General features: G+C 50.6%; 2 protein-coding genes across 3 annotated transcripts in view; one reads left to right on the top strand and one right to left on the bottom strand.

Moving 5' to 3' along the window:
* TAOK3 (TAO kinase 3) overlaps window positions 1-7,526 on the top strand; it is a 71,901-nt gene extending 64,375 nt beyond the window's left edge. For both annotated transcript variants that reach the window (XM_080941355.1, XM_080941354.1), the window contains 2 exons: window positions 5,107-5,289; window positions 6,607-7,526. In XM_080941355.1, coding sequence (XP_080797481.1) covers window positions 5,107-5,289; window positions 6,607-6,768 — 345 coding nt within the window. In that variant the 3' untranslated portion in view covers window positions 6,769-7,526. The remainder of the gene's footprint in view (window positions 1-5,106; window positions 5,290-6,606) is intronic.
* A 3,875-nt stretch (window positions 7,527-11,401) lies between these two features.
* On the bottom strand, window positions 11,402-15,903 carry PEBP1 (phosphatidylethanolamine binding protein 1). The gene is made up of 4 exons (XM_080940422.1): window positions 15,696-15,903; window positions 14,603-14,716; window positions 14,186-14,282; window positions 11,402-12,237 (listed from the first exon to the last, which is right to left on the bottom strand). The coding sequence occupies exons 1-4, from the start codon at window positions 15,828-15,830 to the stop codon at window positions 12,020-12,022; spliced, it is 564 nt and encodes a 187-aa protein (XP_080796548.1). The 5' UTR covers window positions 15,831-15,903; the 3' UTR covers window positions 11,402-12,019.
* Window positions 15,904-16,510: the final 607 nt, after the last annotated feature.

Genomic DNA, 16,510 nt, shown 5'->3' with positions numbered 1-16,510 from the left:
AGGTGGAGGCATGGGAGGAGAGGAAGAAAGGGAGGAGAGGGTAGAAGAAAAGAGGAAGGGAAGGAGGAGAGGGGAGCAGAAGGGAAGGAGGGGAGGAAAGGGAAGAAGAAAGGGGGACTGGAAGCCCTATGCACCCCTCCTGTCTGATTCCCAGGCTAGCTCCTCCTGGTTCTCCACTGTATTTTAGGCGTCCTAGGATACCAAGGATGTTGGTAGGTTAGGAAAGGGGTCTGCCAAGTGATTGAATGATGTCATTACACAGCTATGGGCCAATGGTCTACTAAACAGAAGCATTGGTCCCACCTGAGATTATAGTGTACAAAAATGCAGAGGCCCTAAACAGTCTGAGAACAAATGACCGCAGCCGGAAATAACGTGGGGATGGGGGCCAGAGCCCCCAGCAGGAGGTGAGTTGGCATTCCATAATGAGAAGGCTCAGTCGTGTGGTGTGCAGTTGCCGTGAGTCCTGCGTTCCAACACATCACAAGAGGGAGGTGGGAATGCCGTGGTGAGAGTGGGCAGGATTTGAGGGCCACTTAGTCGGGGCAGCAGAGAGAACTGAGCGGTTGACAGGAGGCCAGGAGGGTTGAAGAAAGAAGGGTGAGTTCAGACACCCGGCACAATCATTGAATAGCATGGCATCTGAGCCCCTTAGGTGTCTGTGTGGAGAGGTGCAGATACTGAAATCTGCATGTCAGTAGGGACACCAGGACTAAAGACAAAAGGTCCTGTCTTGTTGGGGCAGCTGTAAAGTAAGAGGGAGTGAAGTCTACCAGGGACAGGAGGTGGGGTTTGAGAAGAGTGCTGGGGACAGGCTCTAGGAGCCATCCATGTTTGAAGGCTAAGTGGATGAAGATCAAAGAGGATAAGAGCCCGGAGATCAGGAGGGAAGCAGAGAGAGCAAGTCGCAGATGCCCGGGCAACGGCTCCCATGGGAGGGTTCAAATGTGCAGGAACTACGAGAGCAGCAAACCTCGGTGACCTCCTCGCTTTGGACAGTGGCTTCAGCCAGTACGTTGCTAGGACTAGATGCTCTTCCACTTCAAAGGGCTGGGGCTCTAGCCAAGTGTGTAGTGTGCTTGCCTAGCATTCATGAGGCATGGGTTGGACCCTCTACATAAACCAGCATGGTGGCACCCACCTGTGAACCCAGAGCCTGGGGATCAGAAGTTTAAGGTCATTCTCAACCACATAGTAAGTTCAAGGCTAGCCTGGGCTACAGGAGACCCTGTCTCAAAGGTAGAGTGCTCATGAAACAAGAAGAAACTGCACGTGGGACTCTGTTTCCCATCCTCATCAGCAGAGGCAGACAGATGGACACTTAGCAACTGGACAGACATGTAGTAAGCAGAGGGGGCAGTTAAAAGAGGCTTTTGCCAACAGGAAGAGGCTTAGACATGCTCCTGAGCTGAGGATGGCTGCTGCACTCATTTTTGCCTTATGTATGAGTGTCTGCAGTGTGCCTCAGGTATGCTGGGATACCATGATAAATCAGATATACCTTCCCTCCCTGACCTGGTCCTCTTGGGATAATGGACGCAACATCAAGGGGGCTGCCGCACATGGGATGGAGCAGACAGGAGGCAGCTGTGGATCTAGAAGGGCTAGCCTGGTCTGGAGGGACAGGAGCAGCCTCTCCACCGCAGCAGGAGTGGGGAACAATTGCCCATCTGAAGAACTGTAGGCATCTGTTCTGTCCGGAATGTGGAGAGCTAGGGAGGATCTTGCCCGGGAATAAGACAGGAGGGCGACACAGGAGCCAGGTCACAGTCAGCTCTATAGGCTTTAGCCTCAGCATAGTACACTGTCACTAAGGCACAGGGGACCTAGCATCATGTTGCTATTTGGGGACCATCCCTTCAAGACATGAGGAGAATGGGAGATCACAGTACTGGTGCTGGGCTGAAGGGAGGCGTGGCCATGTTTGAGAGACAGACAATGGTCCGGGGAGCCTGCTGGGTGACAGGGCCAAGGTGATGAGGAAGGATCCACGTCTCTGAGTTGAGCTTAATGGCAGATGCCAGGGCCATGATGGTGTATTTAAAAGGCAGTGGAAGCAGGAAGGGCGAGTTTGTAGTGGTCATGTTGAGCTCCTGGTCTGGGAGACAGTTCATGGTGAAGCTGTCTCACAGGGCCTCCTTGGAAAAGAAGAAGGGTGGGGAGAGAAACATGGGGGTGGGGGGGAGTAAGCAGTGTCTTGAAGTCAAGGCTATGGGCAAGGAATTGCAAGAGAAGAGGTGATTAGTGGTGACAAGCCACACTGGGAGGTGAGGTCTCACCAGCTCATCTCACCAAGCCGGTCAGAGACCTGAGTGTGGTAACATAAGTAGAGGACGAGTCAGATCAGAGTTAGGGAGAGGCATACTCAAGGCGATGGGGATGGTACCCAGTCAGATTCCTGTCTTAGTTTTTGGTTTGTTTTGAGACGCAGTCTCTTGAAGCCCAGACTTGCCTAGAAGTCACTATGTGGACAAAAATAACTTTGAACTTGTGATCCTCCTGCCTCCATACCTCCCAAGAACTGGGATACAGGTGTTCATTACCGCACCCTGTTTAGATGGGACCAGGGCTTCATGCTTGTCCCACAAGCACTGTACCAACCCAGCCACACCCCAGCCTGGCTCCTGTCCCTTTGGTTGGCTCTGCAGCAAGGGTCCAGTGATCCTGTTATATAAGATGGCAGACGCAGGGTAAGGAGTGTGAGCCAAGAGGAGAGCAGTGTCCTGTCTTTTGGGACAGGTGAGTCTGAGTATGGCTGTCCCAGATGTCCATCACTGGCCTCAGGCCATGAGTCAAGTGTAACCCTTTCAGTACCTGCTGTGAGTCCCTCGGTTTACCTGAACAAACTGTAGGCTCACTGAAGGCAGGCCATTTAGATGAGCTACTGCTCAAGACAAGAGTTGGCACTTAAGAGTTTTTCTGTAAGGGGACAGATTATAAATGTAAGAAGCCGTGTGACCTACAGGGTGTCTGTCATACTAGCCAGCTCACCTCTGCAGAAGCAGTCAGAAATGATGGGGGAGGGGAGCAGACACATGGGCCACATTTGGCCTAGGGGCTGCAGTACTCCACCAGTTTCTGGTGTTCCAGGGAGGGACCACATCACTGCTGAGTAGCAGAGGCAGTATTTGAACTTAGGTTGGGAGCTGAGTTACACTGCACACTCCCCCTTGCAGCCTTTTCTTCTGTTTAAATCACTGCAGGACACAAGTGTAATATTCACCCACATTATTACAAACCTTAGAGTGCATTTGTATGTGTCACTGTGTGTGAGAAAAAATTCCAAAATCCGGAACTCCCGTGGTTTCTAGCACCTGGATTTGTGTGGTCAGAGCTGGCACAGAGAGAAGCTTGAGGATAGCTGGACACTGGAAACAAAAGAAGCTGCAGGCTGGGACAGCAGAGGGCTTGTCTAGCATGCAGGAAGTCCTCCGTTTTGTTACCAACATTGCTAGAACCCCAGCATGGCGGTGCACACCTATACTTCCAACGTAGACATGCACACCTGTAATCCCTGCATGGCGGTGCACACCTGTCCTTGGGAGGTAGACACAGAAGAATCAGTAATTCAGAGTGATCTTTGGCTACACTGCAGGTTCAGCTCCAGGGTGGCCTGCATGTGACTCTGTCTCAGAGGAAGCTGGATATGTGTCAAGGGTCTAAACTGCCTGCCTGTTAGAGGTCTAAACTCTCAGGTGCTCGCTCAGGGCTCATGGCAGCCAATGCCTCAGAGTAGAGAAGGGCTGGGCGTCATTTTGCTTTCCTGGTAAGCAGCGTCTCAGGTCAGGAGGAAAGACATAGCAGACCTCACTGGGAGCTACAGAACATTTCAAGGTCACCTGTGACCTGTTCCAGCTGCAGGCTGTGGACATAGCCACCCTGCCTGTGTCCCCTGGAGGAAAACAGGAAGAGAATGACCTGTTCTCTCTAGTGGATCCTAACAGAATACGTCCTATGCAGGGACTCAGGGGACATGCCTTTCCCCTAACTCCATGGTGTGTTTCCCACAGGACTAAAGATGACACTACAAGCAGCTTTAACATCCCAAAGTCACTTGTACGGAGGACACATAGTCAGTTATTGAAGGCCTATGTCAGCTGAAGCTGAGACTGGAGAAGGGCCCGGATAGGAAGGTGCAGATAAGGGGGCAGCCACGCTATCTGACTCAGGGCCCCTGACCTCAGCGATCCCAGCCAAACACAAGCCTAGGACAGAGGAGCTAACCTGTGCTCTGGTAACGGTCTGACATGGGAGCATGTTTGGTCTTCATATTCTGACAGGTGGCCTCGGCCCATGTCCACATAAGATCTGGGCATCTTGGTACCGAATGTAAAGCTCAGGTGCAGTGCCCAAGAAGCAAAAGGAACTGGGCCAGGCTGCACCCATGACCTAGATCTCATCGCTTAAAAGCAAAATACACCCCCTGAGGTTATCAGCTGCTCTCAAGGGGTGACATTTTGAACCCCTGGGGTTCTGGATTGGCAGCTAGGGAGATGCGTGGCCATGACCAGCATGAGCTTTTTTGTCATAACAGCTACACTGGCCTGGTTGTCACACTGTGTGATTGTTGGAGTTACTTCTGTAGCAGTAAGCATGTCTATGTTGTCATGGTTTTTTGGACAGTCTTGTCAAAACCGAAACGATGTAACATCTGCTGTTTGTTAGACACTGTGTTATAGGTGGAGTCTTGAACCTAGGATACTATAGGGACTGTTTCATTTAAAACTCACACCAGTCTTAATGGGAATTCTTGGGGAAAGGAGGGAAGGAAGGAAGGAGACCAAAGGAGGCTGAATAATAAAGCAAACTGCCAACCCTGGAGTAGCAGAGCCTAGCTTCAGGCTCACCAGGTCACCTCCAGAGTGCACAGGCTTAGCTACTAAGGTGGGCAGTCTTCCCAGGATCCCTGGCCCGGGCACTGAAGGAAATGTGTTCTTAGAATCCTGTGCCGACCAGGCCAATTCCCACTGGCTCTAATCCAAATAATTGCAATGTCTGTCTTCCTTCTGTCCCACCCAAGTCCCAGCAAGGAGGCTGTTCCCAGTTGCCCCCAGAGCAGTGCATGTGGACGGCCTTATACACCGCGTGTGTCTTCTGTACCCACAGTTACGGCTAGACGAGGCGCAAGAGGCAGAATGCCAGGCCTTGAGACTACAGCTCCAGCAGGAGATGGAGCTGCTCAACGCCTACCAGAGCAAAATCAAGATGCAAACGGAGGCCCAGCACGAGCGCGAGCTACAGAAGCTAGAGCAGAGGGTGTCCCTGCGCAGGGCGCATCTTGAGCAGAAGGTAGGAAGTTTCCTAGGAGCCACGCAGTAGGGCCAGGATGTGGGAGGGGAAGGTTTGGAATGGAGCCCTCTCTAGTGACCAGGGGTCAGACCTTCAACTTGCCCCCCGGTACCCAAAGGAAGCAGGTATTGTCCCCAGACCTGGGACACACAGGATGGATGTTATTCAAGCATCTGAGGTTCTGCTTAGGAAGCCTGCCATCTTATCCAGCTGAATAACGTCACTTACAAAAGAACTATGGGATGCCAGCATGGCTGCCCAGAGGCCATCTGAGGCAGAGATGTAGGATGCTTGCTGTGCAAATAGGAAGACCTAAGTGATATCCCCAAACACCCACATTAAAAAAAAAAAATTGTAAAAGCCAGGTGTAGTGGTGCACACTCAGGATCCCAGCACAGGGAGGCAGAGATAGATGGCTCCTTGGGGCTCACTGGCCAGCCAGCATAGCCTCCTTGGCCTATGAAAAGTCCTGGTGCATCAAACGAGGTAGATGGAGCCCGAGGAGTGACAGATAGCAGACATGCATGTTTGTATACACACGAAGCATCTCCAGCTGGGCCGGGGAAATGGCCCAGCCTCATTTCAGACCTCTAGTCCCCATAGGAGCAGAACTGGACATGATTTGGACAGCTCACCTCATAACCCTAACCACAGGGAGGTGGAGACAGGAGGATCCCAGGGACTCTGGATAGCCAGTCTAACTGAAGCCCAAGATCCAAGTTCACTAACGCCCTCTCTCAGAACACAGGGTGAAGACAGACTGAGGACAGCAGTGTGGCCCTCAGGGCTCCATGCACAAGCAAACAAGTGCATGTACACGCTTGCACACACACACACACACACACACACACACGCAGCATCTCACACTGGTGATCTCTCTCTGCTTAACCTGTTAGCCTCACTTCCCCTAACCCCCAGCCACACAGCAGCCCGATCTCCACCCCACCCACCTCCCCACCCCTCTCTCTACACACACCCCCGCCCCACCCCGCCCTCCACAGCAAAGTCACAGTCACAAGGCTTCGTTGTCTTCCAGCTCCCTGGGCCGCTTCTTATTCTTCTCCTAGTGAGGGAGGACCCTGACTTAGATCATCTCAGGCTCAGATAGCAGGGCTGCCACTGCCAAGACCCACACCCACACCCCTCTTCCACTTCTAGCAAATCTGAGACACAGTGGTTCAAATCCAAGACACTATTACTGGGCTTCCTCTCTTGGGTCTAGGCTATTTCCTACTCCTGTGCGGTGTGTGGGGAGGGGGGTCCCTCATTGCTGTGGGGCAGGCGTTGGCACTGAGACCTACTTGTATGCCTGGGCAGATTGAAGAGGAGCTGGCTGCCCTGCAGAAGGAACGCAGTGAGAGGATCAAGATTCTCCTGGAAAGACAAGAGCGAGAGACCGAGACTTTTGACATGGAGAGCCTCAGAATGGGGTTTGGGAATTTGGTGACATTAGATTTTCCTAAGGAGGACTATAGATGAGATTAAATTTTTTTGCCATTTACAAAAAAAAAAAAATGAAAAAAAGAAAACAAAAAAATTCAGACCCTGCGAAACTACATTCCCCATCTTAACGGGCGCTGCTCTCACCTCCCTCTCTCCCTCCCCCTTCCTTCCCTTTTCTCTTCCCCTCCCCCCCTTTTCCCTCCCCCTCCCTCCCTTCCCTCTCTCTCCCTCCACCTCCCTCTTTTCCTCCCCCCATCCTTCTCTCTCTCCCTTCCTGACACCGTGTTGCACTAGTGCCTGTTGATTCTTACTCCATCAGGGGCCCTTTCCTCCCCCCGTGTCAACTTTCAGTGCTGGCCGAGACCCGGCCGCCCCTGCCGTCCACCACCTGCATCGCGGTGCCTGCCGATGCGGTTCCGGATGTTCTGCTGAAAACCTCGGAGGTGGTTTTAGGGTCTGTCAACCAACAAACAGCGATGGAACACAGATGGATGTTGCTTTGAGCAATCCCTTGTTGTCACCAACCAGTGAAAGTAAAGCAAAAAAAAAAAAAAAAAAAAAAAAAATGAAAACAAGCAAATACCTAAAGAAACCTAAGTAATAACACATGCCAAGGGGGAGAGACAGTCCGCAGCCTTACACCTTAACCAGCTGCTGCATAACTTTATTTTATTTTATTTTTTTGGTATTTATTCATCAGGAATTAAAAAAAAACAAAGTTTTATTAAAGATTGAAAATTTGATACATTTTACAGGAACTAATTGTGATGTACATATGAAGTGGTAACATATTATTACTATTTTGGGGCCGGGGTGGGTGGGTGGGGTGAAGAGATCTTGTGGTTTTTAAGAACCTGCCGGCAAGAGTTTGCCTTGCCGTCGGCCTGGTCTACTGTATCCCAGCATCCTCTGCTGTTGCAGGTGGTGCGAATACACTTAAGGAGCTCACAGAATCCCAGTAGCACAAAATTGGGCTTTGGCAAATCATGTATTTTGTGTATAGAGGGAATCTAAGGAGAGGAATTGCTTATTTTCATATTGTATTTTAACTGTTTCTCTGATCAAAATTTTTTTACTTCCTCCTCCTGTTCCTCCCCGCCCCCACGCCCACCTCCCACTTCAGTCTCTGGAGTTCAGTGTCTTCTCTGTCCAATCATCTCTGTTTATTTCTCCTTCCCCCTACCCACACCCCCTATCTGTGGTCATAAATACTGCATTATTCATCCTTTCAAACTGTGTATTTTCTTACAATAAAAAATGATGAAGAGAAAAAGGCTCCACTCCTTTTGCATGCACTTAAAACAAAACAAAACAAAACAAAACTTAAAAAAGAAAACATTTTTCAGGTTCCAAGGAAGAGCATGATTAACTGTCAGGGCTTTTAATTATATTTGTAAATAAAAGTGTTCGTCACATCGCCTGGCTGTGTTCTTGTAGCAGGATTTCCCTTCCAGGTGCCTCTGGGGATGACGCTGAGGGCTGGGCCCTCCTGGAAATGTGCTCCAGGGTCTCGCTGCTGCTCCTCCCAGAGTATGCTGAGGTAAAGCCGAATCTGCAGTTTCTTCTCGACTGAGATGGAGGAGCGCTGTCTGACATGCTCAGAGAGGCCAGCCCAGCCTGGGTGCCCCTAGCTGTAGAAGCAGACGCCACACACACTGTGCAGAGCCAGCTTTGATCTCAGGCAGGAGGACTGAACCCCATGAAGCACATGGAGGAAGCATGAGACCACTCCCCCTGGAGACTGTCCCACTGTAGCCCCTCCATCCCCTCCTGGTTCCTTTCACTGATAACTATACAGTAATTACAGTTCCGGGATATAGTTTTGAGGTCAGGACAATCTCACACCTATAACCTTTGCTCTCTGCAAGCCAGGCATATTGAAAATTGGATCTTGCTTTCTTGTCAGTATTGTCTTTTTTCTTTTCTCTCTTTCTTTTATCTTCTGGGTTCTGTTGTGTTTTTCCCCTAGAACTCACAATGTAGACCAGGCTAGCCTCCAACTTAGAGATCCGACTGCCTCTCCCCTACCCGCACCTCCCCAGAGGGCTGGGATTTAAAGGCATATGCGTTACCCAGCCCTGGTTTGTGTTATCCTACTGACGAGAGCTGGGCTGCTTAGACCAGCTTAGCCAGGCTGAGATCACATACAGTTCTCTGTCCTGCAGTGCTGGAGCTCAGCCTCCTGTGCTAAGTAAGCATTCTGCCAGAGTCAGCCGTGGCCCCCATCACCGCTCTCTGAATGTGGACCTGAAACCGTGATCCAGAATAGCTCCTCTCTGCCCCCCTCAAGTCCCTTCAACCAGTATCTCATCAGGAATGTTCTTGTGCCAATCCCAGGACCTTCCACTCTCGGGAAGGTGGTAAACAGAAGCAATCCTGACATCTACACTTCCTTCTTCTGTCTCATATCCCATTCAATCATTTATTTATTTATTTTGTTTGTTTGTTTTATTTTGTTCTTGGTTTTTTGAGATGGGGTTTCTCTGTGTAACCTTGTCTTTCCCAAGTTTGCTCTGTAGACCAGGCTGGCCTCAAACTCAGAGATTCATCTGCCTCTGCCTCACAAATGCTGGGATTACAGGTGTCACTGCCACGGGCTTTTTTTTTTTTTTTTTAAACAAATTGTTAACAGGATTTTTGTCTGCTTGTATGCCTACAGACCAGAAGAGAGCTGCTATGTGGGTGCTGGGAATTGAACTCAGGACCTCTGGAAGAACAGCCAGTGCTCTTAACCACTGAGCCATCTCTCCACTCCACCCCATTCATTCCATTTATTTTGTGTATATATGCAGGCTTACATCCACCGTGTGTCACAGATGGGGATCAGAGGACAACTCTGGAGACTCCGTTCTTCCCCTCCACCATGCGGGTCCCTGACCACTACTCAGGTAGAAGGTCAGATCTGGTGGCAGCCACTTTACTTGCTCAGCCATCCTGCCCCACCCCATCCCCACCAGCCGCACGTTTGGATGAGGAAGCCGAGTGGGCCTTAGTTCCTGTTTTACCCAGATTAACACTTAGAACAAAATCTAACGTCTTGCAATTAGTGAGAGAGAAACCACACGAAAAACAAAAAGTACATGATTTTAACTGTCACATTGCTTGGAGTTTGATAAAACTTCAGCTCCTCCAGAAAACTAACTTGTCACAGTATTTCTTGCATGTACAGCAGGTGCGTTGCTGAAGCACTATTGTTGACAGCAAAGAAATGGAACAAGAGACACCAGTGGTGTGAACGTCTGTAAAAGGAAATACTGGTTCCAGATGTGAGCGACAGCCCCTCAACTGAAGACCTATCACATAAAGCAGTGTTTGCCAGTTGAGAGCCTAGGGTCAGTAAGACAGCCCAGTGGATGAAGGTGTTGCAGACAAACCTGACAATCTGAGTTTGATCCCCGGGACCCACAGGTGGAAGCAAAGAATCATCTACCACAAATTGTACTCTTTCACGTGCTGTAATAAACACATGTATTCATGTGCACACGTGTGTACATCTGCACTAGTTACATAGGTAACAGAGATGCTTTTTTTTTTTAACTTTAAAGAACAGGCGGAGAAGAAGGCTCGGTGGTTAAGAGCATGCACTGCTCTGCAGACCTGAGTTCAGCTCCCTACACCCCACCACCTGCAACTCCAGCTTGACAATCTCACACCCTTTCACCCCCTTCAGGATTCCATAGGTACCTGTTTAGGCATACACACACACATACAGACACACACACATACCACATACAGACACACTCAGTTTTTTGGTTTTTCAAGACAGGATGTCTAACGTAACAAACCCTGGCTGTCCTGGACTCCTTCGGCAGACCAGGCTGGCCTCAAACTCAGATCTACTAGCCTTTGCTTCCTAAATGCTGGGATTAAAGGTGTGTGTCACCTCACCCAGCTAACTTTTGTTAACTGCCTAACTGTGTTATCCAGTGTTCATACCAAGACTTAACTCTTAAGGATGTAAAGATAATGTATATTTTGTTTCTTCTGGAAGAAAACCCACACCAGGAACTGCCATCAAGGAAATGTTGAAACGGAAGGTACTTTGTCATTTCTTGTGTCCTCTGCTCTGCCAGGCAGTATGAGACACTGCCCAGGCCACCTAGTGATGCTCTCCCTAACGTGATGGGCTCAAGTAGGAGCGGAGACAGAGCTTCCTCTTGCTGATCGGGTCTGCCACAAGAGCACAGAAGCAACAGACACTCTCCTCCTTTGGCAGGAAAGACCTGGAGCAAACCAGTTTCTCTTTAAAATGACTCTCTCGTGCTTATCCACGCTCCAAGTACTGAGGATTACAACTGATTAAAACTCGTCAGTTTTCTCCTTCCTCCATCTGGGTCCTGGGCTTTGAATGCAGGACCTGGGAGTTGATGATGTCGTTTTTCCTGATGTCCCCCAAGCTCACGCAATACTTCGATTCAGCTCTTCAAATGCTGGGATCACAGGCCTAACCCACCATTTCCAGGTGAGCCTGCAGCCTGGGAGCACCTGGTTGTTGTTGTTTGATTTAGTATCTCCCTAAGTAATCCAGGCTGGCCTAAAACTCAGAGGTCCACCTGCCTCTGCCTCCCAAGTGCTGGACCAAAGGCCTATGCCACCACACCTGACCTCAGAGGGCTTTCACTCTGTCCAGAACCCAAACACAGTAAGGGAAATACTCGGATGTCTGAATGCAATGACTTTTATTTGTATTTGATGAGGATTAACACACCCAGCAATTCTGGTGACTTTTGCTTACCCCACTGAGAAGCGAGGGGCTTAACAGGGTCTCGCTCCACAGCCACACCTCCACACAGCAGCACTGTTCTTGTTGGAGGGACATTGATACCTATTCAGCCACCTGACCTGGAGAGTCAGGACTCAGCTGAGATGGGAGTCTTGGGTTGTCTCAGTCAGGGGACAGGGTCCTAAAAGCCTACCTCAAAAGATGTCCCTGGGCCTGTTCTGGACAAAGTCTCCACTTCCAGGCAACACTAGCCCTGCTCTCCTCTGGGGACCTGATCCCGGCAGTGTTCTCTCAGTGTTGCTCTTAAATCAACGATAGAACGACTCCATCAGAACACCAGACACCTCCCCAGATGGAGCCTAAACTCAGTCAAACAGAAACGGGGATGTGACCTTCCAGACTCATGATGGCAGCAGCGGGAAGACACCCTCACCCTCTATCCTAGCACAGCTGAGAACGCCCTATGGGAGGGTAGGAAGGAAGGATGGGAGACAACGGCACACTTTACACAACTTGACAATACTGTGGGGGTCGCTGGGTCTGCTGGCATACTCTGCAGCACCCCTACTTCCCAGACAGCTGCTCATACAGCTTGGGTACATAGTCATCCCACTCTGCCTGGTAACATGTGCCTGCCACGGGGGCTCCCAGGCCATACTTCTTGCGGAAGGCCTCCACCTTGAACTGGCCACGGTTGTCTCCAGACCTGTTGCTGAGGATGGGCTCGTCACAGGTCAGCTGCTGTTTCTGCTCGTACACCAGCCAGACGTAGCGGTGGAGACCTGTAGGAGAGGTGAGAACCAGCCAGACAGTAAGTGTTGGGGTGGGGTGCACCCCAGTTGGGAATGCTCTTGCCTAACATTCACAAATCCTCAGCCTGGTTTTCCACACAGAACATACACCAGAGTGTAGTGGTGCACACCTATAATCCCAGAACTCGGATCAGGAGTTCTGGATCACTCTCAACTACCCTACAAGTTCAAGGACAGGCTGGGCTACATGAAGTATGTAATGCTATTTACATGTATGAGGACACAGTAAAACAGAAATGGCCACCATCAAAGTGCTCAACAAGGAAACTGCCAGTGAGCTACAAGGCACACAGACTCATAGAAACCTTACATGAGCTGGTCAGAGTATAAAATGTCCATTCTGTAGGACTCCAGAGCACTTCCTAGACCTGGGACACCTACAAAAAGAGCATCTATGAAAGGACATCTCTGGAAACCCCTGCCTGGGAATGCAGAAGGCACACAGTGGCTCTATTCATGACACCCACATCCTGACCACAGCCCAAGTGTCCTGTGAGAGGAAGACGGACTATGAAGTACAACATGACAGGGAATACTAATTAATGAAAGGAAATGAACTCATAACCCACACCAGAATCAGGGTAACTCACACCCCGCCCACTCTGCCTACAGGAACATGGGGCCTTGTCCAAAGCAACCCATGGAGACCTGTATCAGAAAATGCTGAGCTCCAGGAGACAGGAACAAAACCTACTCTAAGATCTTAAGGGTGACAGGAAGAGCCTTGGTCCACCTGGGGTGACCAGATGTGTGTACCTCAAATCCTCTGCCTGAAACCTTCCAACACACCAGTTTATCATGCAAGCTAAACTTTCCGCACACCCAAAAGCGACTAGGGTTTTATTCTTCAAAGCAGAGCACAGCTCCTACTCAGGAGAGTTGCTCTACTCCCCAGTGTCTTCCACCTATAATTAAATCGCCCGCTTTTGTAGGTGCCCTGGAGAACCTTAAAGAGTCCCCAGGAAACTTGTCTCTTATGAATACTGAGAAGCCTTTAAAGCACCTGGAAGCTTCTGGGCCTACGGATACAAGATGAGCCATGAGCAATGGTCCTCGTCCTTTTTGGACACTCATTATTCCAGCAAGTTCTCAGCAGACAATGCACAGAAGCTGGCATTCTGCCAAGCACATCCCACCATTGAGGTGGCTTTGTTCCAGTGAAAAGGAACACCGTGTAACAAACAACCAGCAGTAACTGTGTCTCCCACCAGCTTCAGGGGCGCTTATAAGACTTGAGGAGCATTGTGGGACTGACTCTCACATTCCATGTCAACACAAAACACACAGAGAGAATGTGTGTGTGTGTGTGTGTGTGTTCAATGTGGCTCACTACTGTCTTCTACATCTTCTCACAGTACCCAGCTGTTGTTTTTATAGAATGTTAGGAAAAAGATGAAGAGAGAAGAGGATATATGTTCCATGGAGGTGCACAGCCCCTTTTATAGTGTCAGGCAACTGTGGGGCGGGGTTTATAGAATCTCAACACCAGCCACGTTTTGGGGAGAAAGGGAGAGTTATAAAGAGATATAAAAGTCAATCTTTGGCATTAGTATGAAAAGTGTTTGCTTCCTGTTTATAGGATCAGAAACTTTCAGGATCACAAGGGGGCTCAACTTCGTTGGACCCACAGTGCTCCCCAAAACCCACTCCAAGCTTCCTACAGCCCTCCTTGCCCTCTCTGCCAGCCCAGCGACAGAGAGCTTGCCTAGTGTGAGGCCTTGGCTTTGATGTTTCAGATCCACCAGAAATTATACATAGACACACCTCTCTATGAGTCCAAGAAGTGGTTCTACAGAGGGCCACCCATCAGAACCAAAGTTTTGGCCCCCACAATCCTACAGGCTGACTGTACGAAAGCAAGCAGGCCCCCCACCCACTCCACCCCACCCCTGCTTCCCCAAAGATGGCCTTTCCTCACCTGTGCCTCTGGGAGGCCCAGAGCCCACGTAATCCGAGAGGACAGTGCCACTGCTAATGTCATTGCCCTTCATGTTGACCACCAGGAAATGGTGCCACTCCCTGGAGAGGCAGAGAACAGGAGATCATGAGCACCAGCCAGTGGGGGCACACCAAGCATTCCCCATGCTGGGCTGCACCAGGCAGACGATATACTAGAAGTCAGAAGCGCGAGGGCTGCACACCGAGAGAACCTGTTCCTGGTGCTGAGGATGTGGCTCGGGTTGTCTCAGCCTGTCTTGCATGAAGCCCCAGGCTTTCTCCCCACCACTAAAAACCAAGCTGTTACCCCAGGAGGGCTATGTGTCCCTGTCTAGCAGGGACTTCCACCAGACTAAGTCATATCTGGATGATAACCTCTCCCCACCTTTTCCCCAACTGGCCTGAATTTGGGGTCCTTCCTGCTGGGAGCATCCGGGTCTGTGAGGACCAGAGTGTAGAGTTTCCCTGGGTCAAGGCCATCCCATGAGATGCTGCTGGGCCTACTCTTAACCTGCAGGAAGGAACCAGTTTGGGGTTAAAACATGAAGGTCATTATTTTCTTTTATTAATTTATTTTACTACTGAGACAAAAAAAAAAAAAAAAAAATAGTTTGTAGTAGTTTCACCAAATGCAGATTTGTGGAAATTCCTGAGTATGGGCTCCACTAAAAGCCCAAAGCTTGGGGTTGGAGAGACGGCTCAGCCCCAAGAACTCTTGCAAACGGGGTGTGTGTGTGTGTGTGTGTGTGTAGGGGGTGGAAGACCTGCAACTCCAACTCCAGGGGATCTGATGCCTCTTCTGACCTCCACAGTTCCCTGCTCGTTCTCACACATAATTAAGCAGGCAGATCTCTGAGTTCAAGGCCAGTCAGGGCTTCATGTAACACACACCACAACCTCAACACTTCCCACGTTGTTAACAGAGTCCAACAGTGGCAACGGATCCTCCTCCACAACCTCCTAGGGTCCTGGGCTACTTGATGCCTTTAAATATGGTGGCCAACAGGGGGCCACTTGGGGTCAGCTGAGGTGCAATCTGCCTTCAGAAAAACCGAGAGCGCTCAAGGACGTGTACAAAGTTTGAGACAATGGAAACTAGCCAGGACTCCGGATGGAAACTCCCAGGTCACCATTCCGAAACCCTGCGCTCTAAATACCTAAAGAGAGCGGTTAGACCCAGTTTCTCGGAGCTGGGAACCGCTTCTGAGCTTCAGCATCCCAACGCCACCGCCATCCCCACCCCCACGAGCAACACAGGTAATGGGAAGGCGCTGGCCCTGGAGCCTTTTTAAGTGCAGGCTGCTGCTCCCTGGGGGGTGACTGCAAGCTCGGGACATTAGAAGGTTACGTAAGAGGCCTCCGATTGTCTGGTGGCGCTCCCATCCAGTAGCTAGGGCTGAGCTCGAGACCCTGGGCTCGAGGCCTACTCCGCCCCTCTGTCCCCCAACCCCAAGGCCCCCAGTCTCTCCGCCGGCGGGCCCACACAGTACCTGGGTGGGCGTCAGCACTTTCCCCAGCTCGTTCACCGTCACCTCGCCGTACTCGACCTTCAGGGCGTGCTGGGGCTGTTCGTCTACCTCCTGAAGGCTCAGCGGCCCGGTCCACTGGCTGATGTCGACGGCCATGGCGACGAGGAGACGGAAGAAGACACACGCGCGCCGAGTCCCGTGTGCTGTTAAAGCAAGGCGCTTGCGCAGTTGGCCGCCGCCGTCCCACCAACCGCAGATCAGGTTACGCCCCTTAGTTCTCTGATTGGCTGAGCCTGAGCCGGGCGGTCCGAGCGCCAGGGTCACCGCGAAGCTTCCCGCGTGGTGCCTGCAGGCCTGTGTGCAAGGCTACGGTGCAGATTAATGTGGCTGCTTCTCCTTTGCATTTGAAGGACACTTTGCTCCGTTTCGCAATTCCCTGTGATAAGGTCATGCTTTGGCCCTTGCATCCCTTCAAACGAGCCTGGTTTTTTCCTTGCGTTATCTTTTGTTGTTTGAAAAGTTCTTTAAATGCCTATGAAATTCAACCTCTCGGGAATCAGTGAGTGTGATGGGTTTAACTGTGGAGTGCGGGCGACTCCAAAGCAGCAGTTGTGCAAGTTTCTGCACAGATGACGGCCTCCCGTCGCTCCCTAAACGCCCACACTGGAACCTCTCTTCAGTTAACCTTCCAGCTGGTGTGTCTGTAAATTTGAGCAGAATTGCATACACATGGCTGGGAGGAATGGCTGGTTCTAGGTTGAGGCCTCACTGACAACCCCGCTTTCTATGAGTGAATGTCAACATACTACAAGCCCCATCCATCTTCATAGAAGCTT

The sequence above is a fragment of the Micromys minutus genome, assembly GCF_963924665.1.
Source record: "Micromys minutus genome assembly, chromosome: 29".
NCBI lineage: Eukaryota > Metazoa > Chordata > Mammalia > Rodentia > Muridae > Micromys > Micromys minutus.
Note: the sequence above shows the minus strand (reverse complement) of the source record. Positions and strands in the feature narration are given on the sequence as shown.